General features: G+C 34.1%; 1 protein-coding gene across 1 annotated transcript; it reads right to left on the bottom strand.

The window, feature by feature from the left end:
- Positions 1 to 8,136: 8,136 nt before the first annotated feature.
- LOC145566880 (uncharacterized) lies at positions 8,137 to 15,958 on the bottom strand. The gene is made up of 7 exons (XM_081626158.1): positions 15,341 to 15,958; positions 14,328 to 14,740; positions 14,183 to 14,244; positions 13,571 to 13,999; positions 12,845 to 13,189; positions 12,460 to 12,559; positions 8,137 to 8,158 (listed from the first exon to the last, which is right to left on the bottom strand). Exons 1-7 carry the CDS (start codon positions 15,956 to 15,958, stop codon positions 8,137 to 8,139), a joined length of 1,989 nt encoding a protein of 662 aa, XP_081482284.1.
- Between the last annotated feature and the right edge of the window lie 1,153 nt (positions 15,959 to 17,111).

Below are 17,111 nucleotides of genomic sequence, written 5' to 3'. Positions count from 1 at the left end.
CTAACTTCTCTTCTAGTTTTGTGCAAGTTATTAATGATTGTTTTGTAGGTTTGTCCACATAGATAAATCGGGGCATAAAAGTTTGTTCCTTTAGGAACTCAATGCTGAAAGGAGTTGGAACTTGGTGAACTTGAATTGATAAAACGGATTAGGGATACAGGAATAACAAAGCTTCTATATCAAGGTGATATAGGAGTTAATGTATAAGTTTTTGTTCAGCTTCTTGTTCAAGTTCCAGTCAAGTTCCTATAGTTCAAAGTTCCTTGGAACAAAGCATTAATTCCTGTAGCAGACTCTATGAAGGATGATGAGTTAAGATGATTATCTTTGACTGCGTGTTGGAGATTCATAATTTCGTTGATGGAACGACATCCAAAAGGGAGTATTCTTACAGGAACTCTATGTTTCAATACTTTTATGCTTTAGGTTTTATCTATCTCTTTTGACTAACCTACTGACATTTTAAAGGCACAAAGGAATCTCTTGGGTTGTGATTTTTCAAGCTATATCTTTTGAATAATAATATGAGGGACTTTGACAAGGTGTTGAAGAATTTGAGATTAAATCAACACGTTCCTCTACCCAAGAAACAATGGTCTAAAGGACCAAAAAGACATGTTCCAACTTTATGTCAAAAGGAACATGGAGAGTTGAAGATTTACAGTAGGAAGGAACTCGTAGTATCTCGACAGCGAGGTTCCAAAGAGATGATGAAAACCAAATTAAGATATCTCCTGCTATAAACCTACAATGGAAGAACTATGACTTATAAGACTAACACGAAAGGTAAAATTGCTACATAACAAGAAGTTAGTAAGTCAAGTTCCTATCCCATTGTGAATATTTTTCTTGTCGAGTTTTTAATGTACATTCTGGTTTTCAAATGCTTGTAACTCTAGTTTTTTCATGGCTTCAAGATGACATCATCAATAAAGAGTGGAAATGTCACATATGAAGGGAATCAAATAAGGAACACATCATTTATGGATCTCAAGTTGATTCCTAACAACAACCTGATATTTCTAGGTTTTATTGAAGATGAGGTACTTCTATGCTTCAAACTGTGAACATGTTAATCTTTTCGTGCTTGATAAATCTAGTAGGAACTTGATAATAGGTATATGTATATGTAAGTTCCAAACAGGTTAAGATCGAGATGCATGAGAATGAATCAAACACATGTTACATTCTCTTTCAACATCAAGTAGATGGTAAGCAACACTAATCCATTGAATCTTAGTGATATGGATCAGTTTACCATGTAATATTAAGAAGACTAATTGAAAGAGATGTCTTGTTTATAAGTGATAAACGCAAATGGAAAATTGGTTACTTTTCTTAATAGAAGAGATAATGAATTGTCTGTTGAAAGTCTTTTCTATCACAGGGTATGTGGCTAAGTGTTCATCATTTATGAAGTTATAGATCTAACAATGAAACCTAGTTCCAGTCATGTTTAGTGTTTATTGCAGGAACACAGGATGACAACAAGTTTCCAATTTTGAATCATGAAAGACAAGAAGAGAACAAAGTTATATGCTAATGGTCTTTGCAAATTCTTTGAAATAGTTTTCAATGCCTCTTGCTACATCATCAACACTGAAGCAATAGATCTTTGATTAACAAGACACCATATGTTCCACTTAGGGATGTTTGATGATAGAAGTGCCAAGGCGATTTACCCATAAACGCCTAGAACAGTAAAACATAAAGAGTTTACACTATCATGTTTAATGTGCAATAAGTGAATATATTTTGAGACTAACAGGTTTGTTCCCATAAGACAGGTTATACAAGATGAACTCACAAGTTCTTGTAGAACTAACTGAGTTCCTATTAAAGAAATATGTCACTAAGAATAACAACAAGGGGTAGCTACACATGTTAAGGAACTTTTAGATGTTAAGTTCCAACTCATGCAGCAAAGTTCAATGAACTCAATACAAGAAAGCATGTTCCGACGAAGTTCCAGAGCTGAGATAATATTTGTTCCGACCAGCAAAATCTCAACAAACTATGGTACTACAGTGTCTTATATGCATATGTAACCAAGGCCGAGCCTCACGACATTGAAGCATTTGAGAATGTAGCTTGAAGGTTAGATGTGTAACAGGAACTCAATGAGCTTAAAAGGAAGAAGGTGTTTGTTACATCCTAAACCTATTCTAGAACACCTAAAAAGGGTCGAAGATTAAAAAGGGTGTTTTAGAAAAATCTTGTTGAGTAAGGCACGTGAATGGAACAAAGCCAGGTTGGTTTTTAAAGGAAACAACCAATACAAAGGTATATATTGTTTTTAAGGAACTTGTTGCTTGTGCAGCTAGACTTGAAAGTAATTGAATATTATTTGTTTCTGCTGTTTATATGTGATTAGAATTGTACCACGTGGATGTCTTATATGCCTTTTAGATGAACTTTTATATAGACGTCTTTGTGGAACATTCTCTAGGATAGAATTCTATCCAAGTTCCTTCTTGAAAATAGGGCTTTAAAATTGTGAATTTTAGTTTTCAAGATGGAATTGTTTATTAGTTGTACTTACTTACATTGATTATATCTTTGGTACAACTAACGAACCATTGTGCATGGGTTTTTGCTAATCTATGATAAGAAAATATATTTGTAAGCATTAACCACTGACAATGGAACTTGAGTTAGAAGTGGAAGTTCATATTAGATTCGAGATCATCAAGGAACAGAACAACCACTTCAAGAACTCCAAGGTAAGCCATCATATCAACATATGTATTAAAAGTTACATCTTTACTGGTAGAAGACTACATAAGATATAAGTTCCTTTTCACATGTCGTCATTAGATGAATTGAATTGATATATTTTTGGTATGAATGCAATATGTGAATTTGTGAATTGATTCTCTTATGGTTTTGTCTTGACTTGTCATATTCTTGTTTATTGGTTAATGGAACAAGACTTGATGAAACATAACATGAGTATAAAGTATTTTTCCCTTAAGTTAATTATGTCAAGTTAGGGTTCCTATACATGTTAAACTTAAAGTAAAGAATGTGCGCTTATTGTTTATGTGTCATACTTAGTTCTTGTGTTGTAAAAGACATACTCACTAGCCTAAGAGTATTAGAGGTCTCATAATAGAACTATGGGTGATGTCAAACACGAAGTTCCTAAGTTGCCAATGGAACAATGGAAGAAACTTTGATGGAACAAGACAGGTAAGTTCCCAAACCGTTTGTAACTCATTTATTTTAATTTTAGAGGGAACTAACCTATCTTTTTTCCAACTCTCAAGCATCCACACCATATATCTTCAAACGCAACATTATCCTATAACTCTAAGTTGTGTGTCCATGTTGCATATACTTTAACTGTCTCATATTCATAAAATCGAAGATTCTTATTTCACCCAATTCAATTTCCTCTTTCCATTCATACACTTTTACTTCTTATTCTTAATTCCCATGTGCTCTAAGTTCATTCATCATATATTTATGGTTCGTTGAAATGTGAAGAATGGTGATTACATGTTGAGGGGGAAGTTGAAGAAAAAGTAGAAGTAAGCACTTAAAAAGGAAGAAGAATGGTAAAGGACTCAGGGGGAATAAGGTAGGAACCAAGAAATCAAAATGGTTCAAATCTGGTTGTGGAACTCAAGTGTATGAGTAAGTATTATCTTCATTGATTTAAAATGTGTTATTCTAGGAAAGCATGCAAAATTTGTGTAATGACACCCTTAAAAAAAAGTGATCAAATATCTAATTTCCTAGATATCTAAATATGAAGAACATTGAATGTTTTAATGACATGTACTCATATACTTGGTAAGCTAGTGAAGGAACAACAATAAACGTTGAAGGAACTTGATCATGAAGCTGAATTCTATTTAAGTTCCAGTGAGCAGATTGTTCCTCAAAGAAGTTGGTGGTTATAGTAAGGGAAATCAATGATCATTTAGCAAGATGAAAATGTGTTGTGTTTAGCAGGAGGTTCAGAGTATGAAATGAAGAATAAATGCAGTGAACCTCATCTTAAAAGGTCTAAACGAAGAGCACAAATTCCACTTCATGTTCCCTCTACTCATTTTGTTCCATATGCTTCTTTATATATCCTTTGAGCTTGCGCTTTCATTTGCCTATTCATACACTCCATTTTTAACTTTTAAAGTCTGATCTTTACTTGATTTTTAACTTCTTATTTGTCAAGTTCAATTAAGGGTTTTGAAGTTGGGCCTTTGTATTGTGAGCTGGAAATTAGTGTTGAAATGGCATTCATGTTTGAAAAGTAAGAGCCTTGAGACTTTTAGGAACAACAAGTATTTAACCATTATTTATTTACTTATTATATGGTGGTAGGTGTGACATATGACTTTACGTGTGTATAATTTACGAACAAAAAAATGTGTGGAATAATACCCTTTTTGATAATGACAAAAGGGGGAAGAATACGTATGATGCTTATGGTATGCAATAATTAAGTATATATATTTAATGATAATGATGTGTATTGCTAAGTTCCTAACTACGTGAAGTTCCTGTGTATGTTCCTAACTTATTCTAATGTTATCTACTTGAAAAACTAAGGGGGAATAGATGTACAACAATTGATCTTATAATGTGTGATAAGCATCATTAGTTTGCCATCATCAAAAAGAGGGAAATTGTTGATAAATTAGGTTTTGATGATTATAAACTAATGATGATTATCTATCTAACATGTTTGTTTAGTTGTGCATAGAAAGAACAAGTTATGTTGGAACAGGGTACAAGGAACCTGAGTAATGACAGGTATATATATAAGGAACTTGAGCAATATATGATAAGCAATATAAGGAACAAGAGAGAAATGATGAGTGATGGTTGATGAACATGATGATGGCGAAGGAACCATGAAGGTAACTATGTAAATAAGTGTTTACATATGTTAGCTTCACGAGGTAATTATCCTATGCATATATAGGTCATGTATGTGTAGGAGTCTTTTAATTTTGTTTAGTTTTCTTTATTGTTTTTATAAATGAAAAAAAACTAACCTTCTGTTTTATTCTGTTATCCTTAGAAGTTTGCTCAGTTTGTCATCATCAAAAAGAGGTCTTGATGATGATGTTATGATTGAGCAAACTTCTATCTAATAAGAGTCTTTTAGTGTTTTGATGTTTGCAGGATAAGTAAACTCTGGGAATTGAAGTGAGGACTGAAACAGAGGAACCTTAGAAGACTAAGGATGACAAGTAAAGCAGAAGAAGAGTTCCAAAAATGGAACTTCAAGGTGTTCCCTGACAGGAACATATCACGGGTTGTAATGACTCGATTCCGGTGTAATGCTGGGGCAAAGGTATTTCCTGACAGGAACATATCAACGGGTTGTAATGACCTGGTTCCGGTGTAATGCTGGGGCAAAACCTGAGATCCAGAATACATCAAGACTACAGGATTCCAGAACAAGAGTTTCAGATAAGCAACATGAAGATGGAGAAATAGAAGTATATTGCTCTAGGATTCATGTAAGTATGTTGGATATAAAAGTCGGTCTGGAACAAGTTTATATAGAATCAAGGTGAACTCCAGACAGTTAATGAAATTAGAGTTATTGACTTGTCAGGAACTCAGAGACTGTCAGAGTTCCGAACTTAATAGGAACTTAAGTTTGCACGTCTTTAAAAGTCGGTTTTAATGATATATATTTATCTAATACGTGCATATCTTTTAGGGATTTGGTTTTATTGAATAAAGATATTTATTTTCTAATAAATCCCTTTTGGAAAAAGATAAGTTTGTTTAGAAAGTATTTTTTTTTAAACAAAAAAATAAGATTGGAATAAAATCTGATTTTATGTTAATTATATCTTTATTATTAATGACAGATTTTATTCTTAACAAAAAGATATATTTTCGGAAAACTTATTTTTAGAAAATATCTTTTAAACTTATCTTTTCATAAAACCTATCTTTTTCAAGATGAAATGAATAATTCGAGTGTACTATAAATATGCTCATATGTATTCATTCAAGGTTGAGACTGACGAAGTGTAGTGGTCGTGCTTAATGGTTTTATCCTTCACCACGAAGCTAAGTCAGTCCTCCTGGTCAAAGTTCCTATCAGGTTTTTGTTACAGTACGTTCAGTGAGTTCCAAATAGATCTCGAGTGTCCAACATATTAGTTTTATCTCTTTATTCATATATATGTATTTAGAGTTATTCAATGAGATCCCGTAATGGGAAAAAGGGTTTGAGTATTTTGGGTATTGGGGTGTGATGAGTTTGAATTCTCTAAAATTCATGTATGAGTTTGAATTCTCTAAAATTCAAGTGGTAGCTGTGAGTGCACAGCGAGTGAAAGGAACCTGAGTGTGTCTTGGGTCAAGTGAAAGGTACTTGAGTGTGTCTTGGGTCAATTGAAAGGAACATGAATGTGTCTTGGGTCAAGTGAAAGGAACCTGAGAAGTGTCTTGGGTCGGTAGGATAGGTTCCTATCAGGTAGCAAGTGTCCGAGGAGGAACTTGTGAGAAAGGCCTGTGTATAATAAGATGTAACTAGGTGTTTGCCCTATTATAGTGAAGTGTTTGTGTTGAAAATCCCTGTGTGGGTCGAGGTTTTACTTCCAGTTGACCCTGGAAGGTTTCCTCGTAAAATCTGCTTTGCACTCTTTAAATTCCTAACTATAACTGTTTTATATTCCGCGAAAATTAGGCGTTAGGAACTTACTACAATTCACCCCCCTCTTGTAGTATACCATCTGAAATAACATACAGTTTATAGTTATTACAGTTATAAAGAAAACAATTAGTTAAATTGGTCAAAACTTATACTCATTATACTTAAATTTGTTAGTAGTGCTTTTTATATGAAGAAATCTTCATCTATGATTGAATTAGAGTTTGGATCCGACTTGTCATCTTCATCAAAACAATCTACAGAGACAGACAAAAAAGCTATGGGGCCATGCAATGGGCCATTGCAAACTCAGCAAAAGCAACAGATATATACGAGCACGAAATAAGGCAAGAGCAAGCACAAACACATTCAAATTTATCAGTAGATAACTAGCACTAGCTAGCTTAGTGTAGTGTTGTGTACTTGTGTGTACTCTTACAGTGATCTTTATTCGTCTTTAGGCACGTATATTGTGCAATTCTAAAGAAAAAGAATGGAGTTGATTTTCACCAAAAGGCTAACTCAAACTGATGCTCGAGCTAGACTGTCATGGCCATCTGAACACATGAATCTCTTACGTTGCTCATCAATCGATCTTAATCGATCCCCCAATAGGAATGATGAGAAATTAGAATTTAAGGTCTATGACATAGAAGGGCGGAATGCTTGGTCTCTAACTTGCACCACTAGGAGGTCCGGCAAATATCTTAAGCCTGTCATCTCTGGTGGTTGGACCGGGTATGTACTCTTCTTATTCTCCTCCAGCCTCGAACTTGTATGTATACTTAGCTTGGCGCAACAATTTTACTAAAAAATAATCAAACTTAGATTAACTAGCTTGTTAGATGGCCAGCATCTAAGAAAACTTTGTCTTGTCATTGATATAATAATTTACAACTCTATACTTGTATAAATGTTTTGAAAACACATACTAGTATACTATTTTGTAGTATTCGACATTGTCCAAGGAATTGAGCTTGGTCAAACAATACTTTACCATTTTCAAAAAAAAAAATAAATAAAATAAATAAATAAAATAAATAAACCTTGTGTTTCAATGAATATCGGATGGATAAAGACATAAAGTACATCATAAATTTTATTGCATGCTGTCTCCTGTTTCTTTTTTATAGCGTGAATGAACGATTGAATTATGTACATCTTTGTAAAACTAACATGTACATTATAATTCAATGAAAACAGGTTCATTAAAGATAATGGATTATGTGAAAATGATGAAATCGCCTTTTACAAGAATATGGACCCTGTTTCATACATTGACAAGCCTTTCTTCATTCGTGTGATCTCTAGAGCTCAGCAAGAGTAGGTGTATACTCTAACCATAACGTCAAACTGATGTTAATGTTTGATTATGCCGTTATGCCTCAATATTAAATTAGTACGTTTTATAAGTAGTGTGCATGTCTGATCTTAATATTATTGTCTTAAATAAGAAATTAACTCTTTTCAGTTTTTGTTGTGATTGCATGTAGGAAAGAGTATTGAAGTTAATCAACGGTCGATGATGCCCTGCATAATATGAAGCATCAATATATAGACTTAAATTTAATCGTTCGCTTCGACATCTGATCAATCTACAGCCTTTTGTCATCTTCAATCTTCAAAAATCATGATGCGTGTTACTTGTTTTGTAGCTTAAATTTTCATCTGTGTTTCCGTGGGATTTTGATCATTTTAGTTAAAGAAAGTCGCATATCACCTGTTCTAAACGTTAATATGAGTGTACTTTGATTTGTGTTATACACTTCTATGTAAGTGTAAGTGTAAGTGTAATTTGTGTTCTACACTTTGATTTTACAATTACGTTTGCATCATTAGCCGCGCATATTCCCAGCTTTATGGGATGTGAAGTATGTATCACCTACTAACGAATCATTTTCTCTCTAGGTAAAATACTAGTCGTATGTCAAAAATAACAAAATTTAATGATGTGTATAGGTGAGATGCAAGAGTATAAAAGTTCAACTATAGAGGAGAATGTGGCCATATGCTAGTCTCACCAAAAACTATTATAAAAGCAGTTGTTAATAGGTGAAGTGCCCCACCAGACATTATTTAATCATCTTATTTCCCTTCCTTCAATATGTATATAATATTATAATAGTCTCACCTTGAATATAAATACGTTACATGACTTATACTAGCTCCGTTAAATATTATGTGCAACTTTGAAATATTTTATATCTCATAAATAATACCCAAAAGTTGCACATAACATTTAACGGAGGTAGTATTATAACAAACATGGTTTTCAATCTGAACAATTACTGGGTTTGGGATTGAGGATGAGGCTCGAAGCCGCGATGAAGAGGGAGAGATTCAAAAAATGTAGAAATAGAAATGATTTTTGAGGATTAATTGATAATTCAATGATGGGGAAATGTCAATAATAGTTTTCAATCTGAACAATTACTTTGTCTCTCTCTCTCATCATTGCTGCTCGTCTTCTCTGCAATCTCTTCTTCATCCCAAAACACACAATCATACATTCAAAAAAAAAAATCTTGTTCAACTAGGAATAAATATTAGGGTCTAATTAAAATTAGATGTGAAATTTAGCATTTAGGTAATTTCTAGCACTACTTTTATTACTAGTAAGGTGCCAATTTTAATTTATATTATTCATTAAGTCTTGTATAAGGCACACTTACGTTAATTTTATTGTAAAACAGTAAGTTTAAGGGTAATTTTATCAATTTTTATGGTAATTTTGATCCCTTAAAAAATCACTTTAATGAGTTTAATTGTATTTTAATGTGTAGTTTCTAATGGATACGGATTACATGTTATGAACGCTAATATGATTAATCTAACACATTATAAGTGTTTAAGGGTAAAATTTATGTTAGGAACGAAAATGGTAATTAACTTTTGTATTTCAGTAATATATAAAGATAACTTTAAATACTTTTAGGGTATCTTTAACCCATTTTGCAATAACTTAATAATAGTCTATCTCAATCAAGAATTTGTGTATATTATTAGCGTTATAGGTCAATTTATATACAAAAATAAACATAAAGTCATAACTACGTATGTAGTTCTTATTTATTCATTTTTTTTTTTTTTGAGGAATTTAAAAATACAATATTGTTGAACTTCATTATTAAAAATCGCAAAATTTCACTCTCTAATACAATGAGGGTGTGTAAATTGATTATGTAAACAATAATATTTAGATCATTTTGTTGATGATAAAGTTTCTTTTTATCTCTTTTTAAATAATTACTCTTTTCGTCCCCTAATACAAAGCCTCTTTCTAGTATTAAGGAACGGAGGGAATATGGTTTAACATGGAGAGAAAATTGTCCAAAACTCTAGTGTTTTACCTATTTGGAAATAAAGTTCTATCTCTTGCATAGTTGCATATGCTCTAGGCCATGGCCCTAGTTATATATTGTTTGACAAAATTCTAAAAAGCTAAATCTTTGTTGCAAACTTGCAATAATAAAAGCACAAGTTACGAGCATACATTGTTGGATTTATTGCGTTGCTGATTGCCGCAATGATTTTAGTTAAACTTTTTGTAGATGCTTTCATTAAATAAAAAGAAGGCCACATAAATCATTAAATATGAAATAATAATGACCTTTTTTAAGGATGTACTCTATAACAAAATGAAAAAGAATCGCAAAGATTTGAAAAATTCTTGTCCAGTAGCTAAAAAAGTCAAGTGTTTTTAGGCTTGATATAATCAATAAACCTCGTTGTCTCCAACAATGTGGCACAAAGCGATAAGCGTACATATGAGTATGCAATCTATCCATAGATATTAAGAGCAACAGAATTATCCGAACAATTTGTATTTCTGAACAATTTATACCAATTTTTTTTTTTTTTTTTTTTTTTTTTTTTTGAGGGAATTGATACCAAATTAATAGAACTAGATGTCTCGAACTGAAATTAATAGGACTAGATTAGTAATTGGGATTAGGAATTGAAAATTGCAAGGTCATGCAAAAAATAAAAAAATAAAAAATAAATAAAAACTTGGTAACCGTTATTAGAACTTTACTATATAAATTTTTTTTTTTTTTTTGAAAAGTACAACAAATATGTTTTAATAAGGTATAAGCCCCGTTCACTTTACCTTATTTTTGCTAAATTTTAATTATCTTTACCGAATTAAAATTATATTTACTGATTTTATATTACAATTTTTTTTAAAGTTAATGTTTTTACTGAACTAAAATCATATTTACTTAATATTGGAGTATTATTTTAGGTGAAGAGAACATTACACACACTAAGGGTATCATCAAAGTTTATTTTTTAGTTTTATTATTTGTTTTAAAAAAAAATTCGAATGGAGTGTATTTTGCGCAATTGTATGAAAAGTGAGGATTGTGTTGCATTTTAAAACAAAATGATGAAATATGTTTGAAATAATATGATACAAAGTACATACTGTGAAAACATTTTGACAAACCTAACATGTACATATAACGTGTACTCTTTTTTTTTTTTTTTTTTTTTTGGAAAGAACATATAACGTGTACTTTGTACTTGTAAAATTAGCCTACATTATATGGAGTACATTTTAAAATTTATATGTCAATTTATTAATTTAATTTATAAATTTTCTAATTTTATTGACAAATCCGTTGCTTCTCTAAAGGTTAAATATTAATTTGTGTATATAAGGAGCTTATTATTTTAATTAATTATTTATTCATTTTTATCCCAATGTTTAAAGGGGAAGTATCAAGTTTTAAAAATGGCCAAAATCTCGTCAAAAAAACCCAAAAAATGGCCAAAATCAAAATTTTCTTTTTTTCTTCGCCTTTTGAAAAAAAAAAAAAAGTAATCCGGGGATGTTGGGGCCGTTGCCCGTTGGGCTGTTGGCCATGGATATTGAACGTACCAAAACAGTCCAAATGTCCAATACCATATATGTCATCTGGAATAATAAGTGTGATAAAAATATCTAGATGACAAATTCAAAAAGGGTTGATTAAATATTTAGAGTGAAAATGACATACTTCTAAAGTTAACCCCTTTACGTAAAACAATTGAATTACATAATTAGTAAGAGTACTTCACTTTTTTTGTCAGAATGTAAGTGACATTATCTAATTAATAATATATACATCAAATAAACCATCAAATAATAATGTGATCCTTTATTACCTTTGCACATGCATGATCGAATTTTATTTAATTTATTTATTTTTGGTGCAAATGATGGAGGTGTAATCATGTCTTCTGTAAGAAATATACCTTGAATCGGGGGCTAGGAAGATAAACGTCGAAAACTAGAAAAGCATGGCAAGACACGTCCATGCCTTCCCAAGGCATGAACATGCCTCGACGGAGAAGTATTGAAGACTGACTACGCACGTCTGTGCCTTAGCGAGCTTCATAGGTGTTTGGCCAGGCACGTTCGTGCCATCAGGATGCCTCAACATATTTTCAATTCTTGTGCTTTTTGGACGTGAGGCACGTCCATGCCACAACAATTTTGGCTGATTTTGGATACTTTGTTCGTGGACTTTATTTCCTTGAATAAAGTCTATCTTTTCTAGTGTATGTGTTAATATAAATACTGCTAAGTTAGAGAGAATATGTTAAATTGAATAATCTCAATTGCTTGAATTACCATGAAGATGGCCATGGCCAATAAATAATACATCGTTTCCCTAACCCGATAGAATTAGGAAATAATCAAAGATATCAAAAAGATATTATGCTAGGCATAAAATATATACTAAGCGTAAAATATGGAAACTAAATATATCCTAATAATTTCCCAAAATATATCCTCCAATACCCCCCCTCAAGTTGGAGCATGGGGATTGTAAATGCCCAACTTGGAAAGAAGATGAACAAACTGAGACTTCCCAAGCGCCTTAGTGAAAATATCTGCAAGTTGCTCCTTAGTGGAAACATAGGAAGGAGCAATTAAGCCCTCTGTAATAGCATCACGAACAATGTGACAATCAATCTCAATGTGTTTTGTACGTTCATGAAAAACTGGATTTCGAGCTATATGTAAAGCAAATTGATTATCACAAAACAACTTGATCGCCTTAGGGTGCTGGACACCCAAACTCAAAAGCAAGGCCTTCAACCATTTCAACTCATGTGTGGTAGAAGCCATGCACCGATACTCAGCCTCAGAAGAAGAGAAAGATACCGTGGGTTGCTTCTTGGTTTTCCAAGAAATAGGAGATTTACCAAGAAAAATTAGCCAACCAGTCAACGAACGACGAGTAAGAGGAAACGCCGCCCAATCTGAATCACACCAACCCTTCAAAGTCAGGTCACTATCCGCAGTCAACAAAATACCCTGTCCCGGAGTACCCTTTAAATAACGAACCACCCTGAGAGCTGCTTCCCAATGCTCAATCCGAGCTTCGTGCATAAACTGTGAAAGAATATGAACCGAATATGCCAAATCTAGTCTAGTCACCGAGAGATAAATCAACCGCCCTACTAGTCTACGATAAGACTCAGGATCCTCAAGTAACTCACCACTAGCAAGACTAAGCTTGTGGTTCTGCTCAATCGGAAAACCACTTGGTTTCGCACCCAATAGCCCTGCTTCAGAAACAATATCCAAGGTGTATTTTCGTTGACACAAAAACAAACCTGATTTACTACGAGCAACTTCAATGCCCAAAAAATATTTCAAAGGACCAAGGTCCTTCATCTTGAAACAATCACCAAGATAAGCTTTGAACACAGTTAATGCAGCGGAATCATTCCCAGAAATAATAAGATCATCAACATAAACTAAGACATTAATCTGAACATTGCCTTTAGTGTATGTGAAAAGAGAATAATCAGAGTAAGATTGAATAAAACCGTACCCTTTTAGAGCAGTAGTGAGTTTTGCAAACCAACATCTCGGAGCTTGTTTCAACCCATCTCGGAGCAGTAGTGAGTTTCAAACCAACTTTCTCAAATGACACACCAAACCCGAAACCGAGATCTCAAAACCTGGAGGTAATTTCATGTACACCTCATCTTCTAGATCACCATGTAGGAAAGCATTATGAACATCCATCTGCTGAATCTCCCAATTTTTTGAAACTACTATAGCAAGAAAAGCACGGACAATAGTCATTTTTGCAACCGGGGCAAAGGTCTCACCATAATCAATGCCTTCTCGTTGATGATTACCAAAAACAACCAATCGAGACTTTAGACGCTCAACATCACCATTAGACAAAAATTTCGTCTTGTACACCCATTGACAACCTAGAGCTTTCTTACCGGAAGGAAGATGCTCCAATGTCCAAGTCCCATTATCCTCCAAAGCCCTTATTTCTTCTTTCATAGAACGTCGCCAACCTTCAGATTTCATGGCTTCTCTAAAAGATTTTGGATCCTTTCCCAAAACAACAGCTGCAAGAAATTTGCGATAATTTACAGAAAACATGTCACAATTTATATAGTGTGCCAAAGGATAAGGCGTACCTGAAGGAGTATTGGATGACGGAGAGGACGAAGACGGACTATTAGCAAAAACAGAATGTGTCACATAATCACGCAACTTGACTTATGGAATTTTCACATGATGACCTTTACCTAACACCTCCGGTTGAGGCTGCTCGGAGGTATCAAGTTGCTGCTCGGCCTCTGTGTTGCTGCTGTCAGGTTGAATACGAGACCCAGCTGTCGCTGGAATTCCAGCGCTTGAGGCAGAAGCTGGGTTCGATGGGTGTGGATATACCCTGCGCCCGTAGGAATTGCTGCAGGGGAAGCTGGAGCAGTCTGCTCAGCCGCAGGTGCACCCGCGTGTGAAGGCAGCGGTGTGGCAGTGGGCACTGTGTTGGGGGCAGACTGTTCGAAGGTCTGAGCTTCCTGTTGCTTGACATACATACCTCCATTAATACCCAATTCAAACTCACTGTCACATCCCAAAAAATCCTCATGTATGTCATCATTATTATCAGAAATTGGAGAAGTTATATTTACATCTTCCGGGGAACTAAACGGAAACACCCCCTCAACAAACTTCACGTCTCGTGACACAAAAAAAACTTTTGAATCAAGATCATACAATCTCCATCCTTTCTTCCCAAAGGGATATCCCACAAAAATACATTTCCTACTCCGACTGGCAAACTTGTCCCCATTTGTTTTCTAATTATGAGAAAAACAAAGACATCCAAAAGTATGGAGAGCATCAAACAAAGTTGGTTTGTTGAACAAAATTTCAAATGGAGTTTTATTTTGTAACATGGGAGTGGGTGTACGATTAATTAGATGAGCAGCGGCAAGGACACACTCCCCCCAAAAATAAATAGGCAAATTGGCTTGAAACCTCAAAGCTCTCCCAACTTCAAGAATGTGTTTGTGTTTTCTCTCAACCCTCCCATTTTTTTGTGGAGTCCCCACACAAGAGGTTTAGAAAATAATACCGGTAGCACTAAAATAATCATGCAAGCAATTAAATTTCGTACCATTATCACTTTGCACAACTTTAATATTTTGAGAAAATTGCCTATCAACCATTGCAACAAATGCTAAAAACATTCGAAACACCTCAGTTTTATCAACCAACAAGTAAATCCAAACAGCTCGGGAATAATCATCAACGATAGTCAAAAATTAACGAGCTCCGCACGATGAGACATGTCGATACGGACCCCACAAATCACAATGTATTTTCTCAAAAATCCTAGAAGCTCTACCATCACTTAAAGGAAATTTATCTCTAGGATGTTTAGCACGCATACATACCTCACACCCTTTAGCAAGATTATGTTTATTTCCACTGACATGAGGAAGTAACTTAACCACTTTTTCAGAGGGATGACTCATTCGACGATGCCACAACTCCAAGGTCGACCTTGCTTCACCCACATCAACATGATTCACCGAATCTGAATTGCTAAAATAATATAGTATGTCTCTCCTAGCTCCCGTTCCAATCAACTCCTTCGTTTGATCCTGTACAACACACATATAAGAGTTAAATTGGACAGTACAATTAAGCTCATCTGTAATTTGGGACACAGAAAGCAAATTACAACTCAAATTAGGAACATAAAGAACCCCGGTTAGGGTGAACTTGTCCGACAAACGAACAGAACCAATTAAAGAAGCCAATACGGTGTCACCATTGGGAAGACCAACAGGACACTCAAAACCCTGCGTATCGAACAACCAAGATTTGTCTCCGGTTACATGATGAGTTGGCCCTGTGTCAATGATCCAAGAGGTAACATCAAATTTTCCTGTCAAACAATTTTCGGGCATATGAACATTGCCGAACAATCCTGTTATTATCTCAACTGTAGTACTTGAAATGGCATTAGCACGAATCAAATTTCGTGGGTCTGGATGGTGCTCGGCCATGTATATGGTATTGTAATGTGTTTGTAGTGGAGGGATTGCATGAAAATCACAATTGGCCACCACATGGCAGCTTTTGTTGCAAATTTTATCTGATTTATCATTGAAATTGGTAGCTTTGAGTTGGGTAGAAGTTAAAAAATTCCTAGGTTGACCTTGCAACCCAAGGGAAAACGGTTTATTGGTTGTAATTTCGAGAGAATGAAGTGACAATAATGGAGACGTGTCTCCGACCATTGTTGGAAAAAAAAAATTCAACCTGCTTTTGATACCATGCTAAGTTAGAGAGAATATGTTAAATTGAATAATCTCAATTGCTTGAATTACCATGAAGATGGCCATGGCCAATAAATAATACATCGTTTCCCTAACCCGATAGAATTAGGAAATAATCAAAGATATCAAAAAGATATTATGCTAGGCATAAAATATATACTAAGCGTAAAATATGGAAACTAAATATATCCTAATAATTTCCCAAAATATATCCTCCAATAAATACCCTTAGGTTAGTTCCTAGCCACTATGATATTCATTATCAACCTGTAATCTGGAATTTCCTCAAGATTAATAAAGCTTTTCTCTCACCTGTCCGTGGACGTAGCCAACACACTATTGGTGAACCACGTAAATCTGTATGTGTTATTTATTTATTTATTTGCATTCATTAATTTGTTCTTTCTCACATCCGTTATAACATCTTCATTACGAAAACATCTAATGTGTATATGCTCTTTTATTACCATTTGAAATCAATATGTGATTTGAACGTACATGTGCTCTTTAATACAGTCTATGAATTTGAGTTTAATATAAACGTAAACATTAACATAAACAATACCATGTGTTGCTAAGCTATAGCGTAAACATTAATATAATTTCTTTTAAGCATAAAAAGACACCCATAGATGAGAATTGTCAGCACAAGCTCTAACATAGACGATGTCTATCAAACAAGGAGAACAACCCAACCATTCAACCAAACCAGGGGTGGACCATAAGTGAGGCGGGACGGGGCTTGGCCCCTGATAACTTTGAGGAAAAATAGTACTTAGTTTTTACTCTCTCTTATTTGTGTTTATTAATTCCCGTGAAAAATGTCCATAAGGAAATATCAAAAGGGAGACGGAGGGAGTAGTATGTAAAGGCCCAATAA

The sequence above is a fragment of the Chenopodium album genome, chromosome 11, assembly GCF_948465745.1.
Source record: "Chenopodium album chromosome 11, dcCheAlbu1.1, whole genome shotgun sequence".
In the NCBI taxonomy this organism is placed as follows: Eukaryota; Viridiplantae; Streptophyta; class Magnoliopsida; order Caryophyllales; family Amaranthaceae; genus Chenopodium; species Chenopodium album.
Note: the sequence above shows the minus strand (reverse complement) of the source record. Positions and strands in the feature narration are given on the sequence as shown.